Source organism: Convolutriloba macropyga, chromosome 15, assembly GCF_964194025.1.
Source record: "Convolutriloba macropyga chromosome 15, txConMacr16.3, whole genome shotgun sequence".
In the NCBI taxonomy this organism is placed as follows: Eukaryota; Metazoa; Xenacoelomorpha; order Acoela; family Convolutidae; genus Convolutriloba; species Convolutriloba macropyga.
This window is the reverse complement of record NC_134482.1, coordinates 16,429,365-16,440,961: the sequence shown is the minus strand read 5'-3', so window position 1 is coordinate 16,440,961 and position 11,597 is coordinate 16,429,365. Positions and strand designations below refer to the sequence as shown.

At 33.6% G+C, this 11,597-nt stretch overlaps 1 protein-coding gene across 1 annotated transcript in view; it reads right to left on the bottom strand.

The window, feature by feature from the left end:
• Positions 1–2,443: 2,443 nt before the first annotated feature.
• LOC142354460 (alsin-like) overlaps positions 2,444–11,597 on the bottom strand; it is a 168,711-nt gene continuing 159,557 nt past the window's right edge. Inside the window, exons 28-29 of the mRNA XM_075406762.1 lie at positions 3,514–3,607; positions 2,444–2,795 (exon numbers count right to left, since the gene is read on the bottom strand). Of these exons, the coding sequence (XP_075262877.1) occupies positions 2,751–2,795; positions 3,514–3,607 (139 nt within the window). The 3' untranslated portion in view covers positions 2,444–2,750. The remainder of the gene's footprint in view (positions 2,796–3,513; positions 3,608–11,597) is intronic.

The following is an 11,597-nucleotide window of genomic DNA, read 5'->3' as shown; positions in this document are numbered from 1 at the left end:
GGTTATAATTATTTTTTTAACACGAGTTTAAGCAATTTTTTTCTCAGTATTACTATCTTGTTCCGAGTTTATCGGTCTTTGTGAGCCAATGAAACTATTTAAGGCATGAAATAGGGATACCAGATAGTCTCTGGAGACAATGAAAAGGTTTTGAAGATTTTAATATCGCGAAATTTTCGCAAAGATTTTGTTAAATTTGCAATTGTTTTTATTTTTTTGTCATTTTTTCAGTTCAACGATCTTTACTAGCTAACTAAACTTTTGTAGATGGGTTACAGAACTCCAGAGTCAAAGAAATGGTTTCATGATTTTTTGCAAATTTTAGAAACTTTCAAATTTGTTTTTCAGATTTTTCACTTTTAAGTTTTTTTTCAAGCATCTGTCATTTTTTTCGAGTTTATCTACCTTTAATGGATAATAAATCTCTTTCAAGGCTTGTGCATGAGTTAATGAGTATATTGAATTGTGTCACATTTGCCCTTCAGGGTAAAAGCTTCAGAAGTTTCTCAACTTTTTCGCTGGGATTGTCTTTGGCTGGGATTGTTCAATTGATCTGCTGGTCGGGTACAATAGTTCTGTTTTTCATTCAATTCTTTGGATTGTATTGCAGGACTTGTCCTGCTATGTTTCTTTATTGTGTTGAACTTGGTCAGGACCTAAGAACGAACTCAATCCCTCTCAAAAAGTAACTTATATTAATAGAAACAGAAATTTAAGTGCAATTTGAAATATAAGTCCGAATTAATTAGGAACGAAGAGCAGGTTGACAAATGTAGCATTGTGGCTTCTTATTCTTAATTCTTCTCCTATGCCCCACCTAGCATAGCCTCATCTCCATCAATATTACCCTATTTCCTCCACGCGCCGATCCTTTAGTCCCATCAATTCAAACAATATGGAAAAAATCTAAAAATTAATGTCAGTGGACTACTATGGCCTTATCTAGTTTTCTGGCCGAGTTATTTAATTTCAGAATATTTTTGATTTAATTGTTTCCATTTGAAATTTTTTTCCGAATCCATCTTTTAAGTCAATTTTTGAATCCATGTTGAAGTTCAAAAGAAGCTTCCGTCCACCTCTGGAGTCCTCTGGCTAGCTTCTCACTTACAAGCATATGCATTTTATCGGATGTAGAATTTTTGAACAACAGTATTTATCGGATCTAGGAAATAAACCACCACGGAAAAAAACCCACTCAACTTTAGATAGGAAATAAACCCCACGGAAATAGAACCCGACGAAAATAACCCCCATTTCAAAATTGAAATTCGGTCGTGATAATTTTTTCGGTTGTGATACTTTCATATCAAGTCCCACGGGCCACTGAGGCATGGCCAAACGCACGAAATGGGCAGCTCTTTAATAGTAAAGTGGGGGTTTATTTCCGTGGGGTTTTTTTTCCTATCTAAAATGAAGTGGGGTTTTTTTCCGTTAGGTTTTTTTTCAGCAACCGGTATTTATCACAAACACAGATGAGGCTATATAAAAAATAAACATACTAAAGTTGGACGAATTGCTGTGACTAGAGTTAATGTCACTACAGCTTTCCCTGGACCACAACTAAGATTCAGAAAAAAAACAAAACCAATATTGGAAAACTATTGATCACACTTTTTGTAAGAAACTGACGCGAGATAAGTTAGTGGAGGAAATCCTGAAAAAGAGGAATTTAGATCACACCAAATTTAAGAAGTCGAGCATGAAAAAAACCACTCGAGAAGTCGAATCACTCAGGTGAGCGAAAGAATTTTCTAGAACAAATTGGCAAAACGGTCGAGCAAAAACTTTGAACAAAATAAAATGAGACACAAATTTCGTTCGAGAGCAGTTAATAAAAATTGATTAGAGTAAATTAAATTAATCAAACCAAATCAATAAATTGATAAAAATGTATCTATAGGCATTGATATCTAACTAAATATAGTTTATGAGGATGATTCAGAATATGTATTTGTTGTGGTAGTAAATATAATTTCGTAAATAAACAACATTCTAATGAACAACGAGGCGAAGAATAGCGATGGAGAAATCTTTCCCTTTAATAACTTCCTTGCATTTTTGAGCCGCAAAAATTTCTGCTCCTCCCCCCCCCCCCCCAAATATATTTTGAACCGGCGATCTATGTACTATGTATACATAATTGAACAATGTCTACAAAGCTGTACCAGTCGGCTACGGAGCAAAATAAAAGTTCCGAAAGAAGCAGAACTTCGGGTTTTTTTTTTTTGGGGGGGGGGGGGGGTGTTGGTTACTTATTATTTGTGGGAGGATGACGGGAAAGATCTCATTAAGCAAGCTCCGCATCATTTGCGATGAAAATTTCTTAACTAGCCAAATTTGCATGATGTAACTAAAACTTCTAAAATCCAAAATTCCAAAAATCGAAAACATCGCAAATGTTAAATTACAGATGTTCAATAACATATGTTTTATGAAACCGATATATAAATAAGAACCAATATTTATTTATAAATATTGCATCGTAATTCAATTGCATAATTCGGCTGATAGAAAATAAAAGTGAAAAGATATATATACTCTCTAAAACTAAAGCTGATAATTTAGCTAAATCATTGTATAGTTACACATATGTAGTTTATGTTCCTAAATTATGGAGCAAAATTGGAAACATTTTTGGAAATAATTTAAGTTTTTTAGCAGGCAGGCAAGATATACAGTTAAGTTTGTTACTGAGTTTGTCTCGAAATTTGGCATAAAATTTGTGCAGCTGATTTGATTAAGGGGCGAAGTTAAGAATCCCATAGCTTGTCAAGAGTTATGAACACGTATGCGATCTGAAATAGAACAAAATTATGTCAGAAATTGATGAAATAATTAGTTTTCCTTATTTAAAAATTGTTTTGGAAAATTCCTCATCTTAAAAAACTGAACTTACATTTTATTAAAACAGGCACGCAACCTACAATGACTAATAAAATTGTAAAAAAACAAAAAATAATATTTAAGACAAATAATATGTCTAAGTTATGTTGCTCATCATAATTATTAATAGAGTCTATAATAAAGTTTATTAATAAAGTCTATTAATAGACTGAAATGGATAATAAAAATTTTGTTGCAGCTTAGAATTTTCGTTGAAACAAGTAAAAAAAAGGAAGCACATACAAGTTTTCAAAAAGTACTAACATGTTTTCAAAAAGTACATACATTTTCTCAAAAAGCACTAACATGTTTTCAACACATAATTAATTAATTAACAAAACGAAGCAAAAATTCAGTCACCAGAAGGTGGTACCAAAAGCAACAGGATTAGAATCCAACAGTTTCACCCAATGAGCTGGACACCGATGCTGTATGACCCTCAAGTTAAGATGACACTTACTACTGAGAGAACTGGTAATGGTAATATACAGATTGAAACGCATCGACAAGAATTGGGGGGTACTAGCCTTTGAAATTATTCCATATAATCACCTGACTGTCTTGCCTTGTGTAACCATTTTGATTAAAGGACAAGTTCAAAAAACACGTTTCGTGAAAGTTTGTTCAGACCTTGATAGTTTGTAGAATGAAGTCAGCCTTGTCGTCGTCCGGAAGAAGAGCGAAATCCTCCACAAATTGGATCTCTGAGCTCAAGTATTTCACCCTAAACAGAAGATAAAATTAATAGTCTTTTACGCAAATCATTTGAGCCATCATTCTAGGAGTTTTTGTAGCTTGAAAATTTTTTAAAAACCCTTCAAACGAGCCATTTATAGTGTAGCATCTTATCTAATCTGATTATTACCTAAGAAAATTATTACCAGTTTTGCCGCGATAAAAAACGATCATTTCTTTTCATTCGAGAACTTTTAGACAAAATTACACGACACACGTTTCGTCAATTCCCCTCAAAATACAAACTCATCCAGTCTGTTTACAAGTTGCATTCAGCTTCCTTTACGCAAAATTGGCAATAGTTTTTTTCAATATTTTAATACTATCTATGTGAGTACAGGATCTTGTCAGATCGTTATTGCACAAAAGTAAGTCCAAAAGTTAGAAAAATTGGGTAGACACAGGAGTGAAAATGAAAACAAAGTTCTTCATGAGCTAATAACGTTACAAAAATTAACAGAATTGTAATTCGAAAATAAATTCTAATTGAAATGAATTGAAGTCTCACAGTTGCTCAGAGTCTAATTTTAATTTACAAAAAAACTAAAGCTTATACAGGCTTATACTAAAGCTTATATGAGATGTCACAAAAACCAAATGTCACTAGATAACTTTCCAATAGATACAAAACATAAACCGACTAATGTCGGCAGAATTGCTCTCGAGCAAGAGGGTAGAGAAAAATTGCCCCTCCGGGATTCCAGCCATTGGCCTCCCGACGCATAACCACACGCACTGACCACTCGGTTAACAGGCCTTTATTTTTGCTATGCTGCAACCAATTTTTTTTAAATCTGAAAACATGTAAATTAAACTAACCACTTGGTTAATGTTACATGTTAGAAATTTATTAATCATACATTGATATTTTTCAATTCATAACAAACTAAAGTTCAGTTTTCTAAAAATAGTTTAATAAAAAATATGTTTGAATCCTGCAACTCTTCTGTCTATTGAACTCTTTCGTGTCGTTTAAGCATTTCCGCTGTAACTTTTTGTTCAAATTTGGTCTTCGACGTTTCTTTTCTAATTGTAATTGGAAGTGTGTTCCATTTTCGGATAAAGTTACGAACAATTGAACCATTACTCCATCTTGACTTACATTTTTGTTCTAAGAAAATGTTATGGGTTCGTTTGTTTGCAATAATTGGCACGTTTTCTAAAAATCTGAAACGTTTATTAGAGCGATTTCTTCTTTGTTGGATAATATTGACAAACCTTTTTAATGACACCCATGTTATTTGGAGCTCTGCTGGAAGAATTTCAGTCTCCAGAAGAAGATCTCTGGCAGTATCGTACTTGGTTTTCATAAAGCAAACGTTTATGCCCCAGTTTATCTGTTTGTTAATTCTGTCAATAGATTAAGATGGTAAATTTTGAAAAAATAAATCGCACTAAAATCTAAATGAGACAAAACTAGTGATTTAAAAAGATTTAATCTTGTTTTTAACGGTACCTGATAAAGAACCAAATATAATAATCTGATTGCAGAAGCCATTTTACTGATAACCTTATTTAGTTGATTTTGGTATGTCAGTTCCCTATCAATTATTACACCTAAATATCAAAATTTTTCAGATGCTTCCAATCGGTGTCCCTTGGAATCGACAGTTTCAAGGAGGGGCAATTTTTCATTTTTAAACACAATTAACTCCTTTTTTTCCTCATTCAAAGTTAACCTGTTTTGTTTCAAATATTGATCTGTCTTGTTGAATGTATCTTCAGCTATTAACTGCAAAACTGCTTCATTCTTTGCATGACATAGAATTGCTGTATCATCGGCCAACTGTTATACATCACAATTCGTTGATACAGCTTCACTGAAGTCGTTGACATAAAGTATAAAAACTAAAGGCCCTAAGACAGTTCCCCGAGGAACACCCTGATTTCTGACAACCCAATCTGATTTAGCTATCCCACTTTTTACACACTATTTTCTATCACAATGGAAGGAGTTTAATAAGATTCGTGCAATCTCTCCAATTCCATACCTTTTTATTTTGTTCATAAAACATCAATAGATATTGAGTTGAAAGCCTTTGCAAAGTCTAAAAAAATATGACAACAATTTCGTTTTCGTCAACGCATTGGTTTATTTTTTCAGTTACTGAAATGATAGTATCGAGACAGGGCTTTTGCTTTTGAAATCCGAATGGATTCTTGTCAATCAGACCATTAAGAGTCAGGTGCTGAGTTAGTTGTTCAAGTAGTAATCACTCAAAAATTTGGAGTTGATGTGACTGATATGGGTCGATAGTTTTCTGGTTCTAGTCGGTCTCCTTTCTTATAATAAGGTGTAACATTGGCTGTTCTCAAAATATTAGGAAACGTGTTTTTATTTATAAATTCATTGACGACAAAGTGTAAAAGTGTTCCAAAAGACAGTTTACTATCTTTTAGCGCCGATGCTGGTAAATAGCCCGGTCCGGGCGATTTATGTTTAAGTAGATTATCAATAACATTATACAATTCTTTTCTGGTGACTGGTCGGAAGCTAAATTCCGGTCCCTCAAATGTGAGGGAAGAATGATTTGGAGAAATGTCTTTGCCTTTGTATAATCCGAGCCTCGCAAAACAGTTATTAAGAATATTGGCAATCTTTCTGTCATCCTCAACAAAATGACTACCTTCCCTTAATTTGTCAATTTTTTCTATTTGACTGTTGGAGTTGATCCTGTTTTTAATGAATTTCCATTGTTCTCTTGAAGTTGGTAGCTGCTGAAAAAAATTCGTTGTATAGTCATCTGCAGCTTTTTTCAGTTTTCTATTCACTGAATTGCGTAAATTAGTAAGATTTGCAAATATTATAAATTTCTGGTTTTGGGTTTTTCTTCCACGCATTAAAGAGACGTTGTTTTTCATTTATGAGACCACGTATTTCCTTTGTCAAACATTGCTTTTGTTGTTTTTTGGTACTACTTTCTACCAACTTCGAGGGTGCATGACAACTCAGTAAACTCGACATTTTTTTTCAAAAATGTCGATAAACTTCAGAAACATTTCGTTAGGCTCATTTATCTGGTACAAGGGCGACCAATCTTGCAGCGCAATGTCACGATTGAGAATTGATCTGGAATATTTCTTGGTATTACGTATCAAAAACTGTGTTTTCTTATCACTGTGATCTATTTTTAATGATGACTGATATACTATTGTGAAGTGATCAACTCCAAGGGTCGACTCTAAAACATTGGCTTCAAAAAGTCGGTTCTTCGAGATAAAACAGTGACCAATTAACCAATATTTTTCACCATTTGTCCATGTTGCCTCGGTTTCATTAACGTAACATAGCCCATTGTTTGCTGTGAAAATATCAAGTGACTGTCTACCTTTTGCGCCTAACAAGTTCATATTGTAATCGAATAAAATTAGATTATCTGTATACGAATACACATTTGAAATTTCTACATTCATTTCATCCAGAAAAAGTTAGAAAGATTTACATTGGGGCAGTATGCTACATTAATGAGTAGCTTTTGTGTTAAAGGCGTACCAATTTCAATCCACATTGACCCAAAAAAACTTCTATTGATTGTGTTCAAATCATTTCCATTTTTACTGTAAACTGTTTGGGAGCCCAAATACCTACCCCTCCACCTCTCTGTACATTAGTTAATAATGATCTTGCTTGGTGAACGAAGTGATGACTCTTGCACAGATAAAACTCGGGAATGTCAGTTTTTCGTTTATCCGTGTTTCGGTAACAACTAGGAATGAAGTTTCATCAAGATTTTTCAAAAAATGAGACAGTTGCTCATGTTTATTATTGAGGCTTCTACAATTCATATACCAAAACTTGGGAAATTGTTGTTAAATTATCCAAATTTGATGGACCTGGATTTCTTTCAATGTCACCACATTTTTGTAGAATAACTACGATGACTCTAAGTAGATATTTTATGTTAATTATTCCGAACCATAGTAAAAAATTTTTGATCCGATCGATATGACGGCAGTTATGTTTTTTAAGTTTACAAAAATTTGAGTGACTTTTGAGAAACTCAATCTTTTCTGGAAAAAAGCAAACTTAATCAAAATTAAAACCAAGATAAAAACCCACCTACATCTCGAATAAAACATTTTTAATGATTTCTAAGAAGTCACCCAAAGGTATCAGAACTCAATACGATTGGTGCAATTATTCCATCCATCTCTCATGGGTACAAAAAGATCTTAGCGCTTTGGTGGAATTTGTCTCAAAGAGACATCGTTTGTTGAAAAATTGTAACCAATCCATTTTAAGTGATTTCTCAGAGTCGCTGCCATTTTATTAATTCCATGTAAATTAGGGTGAACACCATCATGCCTTATATCTGTGTTTTCCAAGTAGTAATTCAGGACATTTACTTTACACGACTGAAATTCACCATTAAGTTGATCGGCTAAATTTTTGACTTCCTTGTTGTATTCATTAATTTCTTTGTTATTCACATCTCTTCCATACAGACCATTCTTTACATTCGGTATTTTGCAAATGGCAACCTTATGTGGTTTGAAATTATACATTTGCCAACCAGGTCAGCAATTTAATCTGCTGCTTTTTTTCCGTCAGTACCCTGATCAATACTGTTATGCCCAAGGTGAAATATAAGGCTTTCCGACTTTGTTCCTGTTGAATACGAATCAATAGTACTGTTGACTTCATTTATGGTTGCAGATGGGTAGGAGTGTATAGCTGTTTCGCTACTGATATCGCTTTGTTTTACAAATTTGAACGTGCTGTCCGAAATAACTAAATTTTGTTGTTCTTTGTTTTCTTGTTCAATTAACGCAGCTTTTTCTTTATATAATTCTACATCTCTCCTGAGCTCATCTATTTCACATTGTTGCAAACTACTACTAAGTAATGTTCTTTTATTTTCTCTTAGTTTCAAAATTTCTTGTATCAACTTTTCCTTATTCCATTTTTCTAGTGCAGTTGTCTCCATTTTGATGTCGGATACTTTGGGTTTTTATGACAAAGTCTTAGTTAAACATAGCAAAAAAAGAATGTTGACCTGAAAAGAAAGAAAAATAAACTGGTTTGATCTCACCGGCCGACGAAATGCAATAAGTCAAGATAGCTCCAGTAACGTTTTCAGATGCCAAATAGAATACCCAATCAATTGTCGATAATATTGTTTTCCAAAAAAAAATTATCTTGTTTGATAATATGAAGATTTTTGAAGAAGTCTATACTGAGTTCATATAGCAGTTAAGAAGGGTAAAGTTTTTCAAAACATCGCATGTGTTTATTAGCATTAAGCTTTACTTGGAAGCGACAGTAATAGAGATCAAAATTTATCGTCGAAACCTTGAAAAAGTCACTTTATAAGTCAAAGAATCTTCAGGAACAAAAGCGCAAAATGGTCAAGCGAAAAATTTTCATACAAAAGACCAACATGTTTACAATAATTGCTGTGAACTTCGTTCAAGAGCAATTGAAATTCTTCTTACTTGAGCTGGTGGAGTCTCAAGGATGGTCAAGCGTGCGGAATTAAGGGTAGAATAAGCCGTGGGGAGGGGAGTGTCTGATCCGCCAAAAGTTCCCCTCCTCATGACTTTTTCTCCTCAGCATCTTTGATTAATTGTTCAATTAGAGACTAGTAAATCCCCAAGAGAACTGCTCAGCAACCTAATGCTCTCCGGGCTCTGCCAGTTCTTGAGGTCGAAACATCAAATGGTCCGAAAGAAAAAACTATCAGATCAAAGACTGGTAGTACAAAAAATTGTATAAAAAAGAGAGATTAACAAGACTAATACAATTACGACGATCTCGAAAAATTGACAATTGATCTCCTCGAGACCATCAAGCTAAAGAAAGTATCAACTCATTATTGCAAGGTACCGAAAATAAGGGCTTCGAAACGAAAGAGAAAACGAGATGCACATAGCCAATCAGCGGCACGGAATAGAAAGGCAGTTGAAAAAGATGAAAAATCAGCAGCTCGAAGAAGACTATCATGAGCCACTGTAATTTTAATTGAAGCTGAGGGGATGTATACCGAGTTAATTTCCAGTTACATTAATGGAGAACTGAGACAGCTTCCAGCAAAAAAAAATGTTTTAAAAAAAGTTTTACGAGCGGGAAACTCGTTTTATACGAAATCAAATTGACATCTTTCGGGAATTAAGAATGTTGCTAGCAATGCAAGCATACATATTACGTGTACTGCCGTCAATAAATATTTATCTTGAGGAAAACTCACTTTCAGAGCATTGTATCATTTCAAAACTCCTAGTTGATTTAAGAGCCCAGGGTCACAACCAGAAGATCTAACAATTCAATTGTGAAGCCTTGACAAGCAAACTAACTTTAAGAGTAACTAGATAACTAAGTTAATTTGAAGGATTTTTACTTAAGTGAACTATGTTGAATATTACCTGAGTCCCTATTCCCTTCGTCAGGGAAAAAATTCTTATAATTCTTTTTGATAACTTCATAAAAAGTTCACAGAAAAATTACGAGGGATGGAATCCTTCTTTAGAATATTTTTTTTTGTTGAATCCCAATTTTCGAGCGATTTGCACCTCCTTGTAGTATTAAATGCATAATTCTTTGTGGCAGGGCTATATTTTAAAGAACGTTATGCAAAGATACAGCATTACTGTAGTCAAAAAGCTTAGAAACTGGAGGAAAATGATAATCGTTTTTCAGACCTGAAGAAGAGTCCACTCTTCTTCTGCGGAAACAAGCTCTGATAGCACAGTACAATTTACAGATATGCGCAAAGACAGGAAAAAATAGTTCGAAGAGCAAACTCATAATACAGAGAAGTAAAAAAATAGTTTTCGAATTTTTTTTGAAAAATTTATGAACAATTGCATTAAATTTTTTAACTTGGCCATCCAGAAACTTCTGGCTCTCAAATTCATCTGCATTTCATTATTGTAGAAAAGATTAGTTCTAACAATCTCAACTGACAACAAAGAACAAAAAAGATAAGGATTTCATCTTTACTTTCAGTAATGATTTTTGTTCAATCGATGTTCATTTCATCGAACTGTTTCTTTTTTTTTAGCTCTCCGGGGTTTTGAAAATACTGAAATGGTTAGTTTTTGAAAAAGATGAATTATTTGCAAAAAAATAGAATTCAGAAAAGATTACAATCTTGGCCTTTTAGTTTTTATTTTCAAATTTGATTTTTGCTATTTTGGGAGCTCTAAAGTGTCTGAAGACTTCGATTTCCCATAAAAATTTTTTCGATACAGATAAAAATGGTCTGCACAATTGTCTGTAACCAGCGGAATACATAGAGACGGTTTAAATGGTTTTTAAAACCAAAATTCGAAAAAAAACAATCGATATGTTTTTGAAATTTTCGGTCAAATAGATAAAATTGTTAACTTTTTTAGTCTTCAAACTCTCAAGAATTACTGGTTACAAATACAAATTTGGTACCCGAACTGTTCATTGCTCAGAGTTGAAGTGAAATAAACTAAAAAACGACGGTATGTCTGAAAAAGCTGCAATAACCTTGCATATCTGCTGTGCCTAATATTAACTTACGAAAAAACTAAATCATAATCTATGAAATGTCACAAAAACTAAATGTCACCAGACAACTTTCCACTAGTTACAAAAAATCTTATTAGTTGAACTGGCCGGTGAACTAAGGAGGTGCATAAGAGGCGGGGCTTAACTGAGTCCAGTGGAGTCTCAAGGGGGGTGGTCAAGCATGCGGAATTAAGGTAGAATAAGATGTGGGGAGGAAAGTGTCTGAATCGCCAAAAAAATTCCCCTCTTCATGACTTTTTCTCCTAATTATCTTTGAGTAATTGATCAATTAGAGACTAGTAAAGCTCCAGGAGAACTAATCAGCAACCTAATTCCAGGGCACTACCAGTTCTTGAGGTCAGAATATCAAATGGTCCGACAAAAAACTATCAGATCGAAGATTGGTAGAACAAAAAATTGTATAAAAAAGCAACATTAACAAGACTAATACAATTACGACAATTTTTTTCTAAATAAATTGACAATTGACATTCTCGCGACC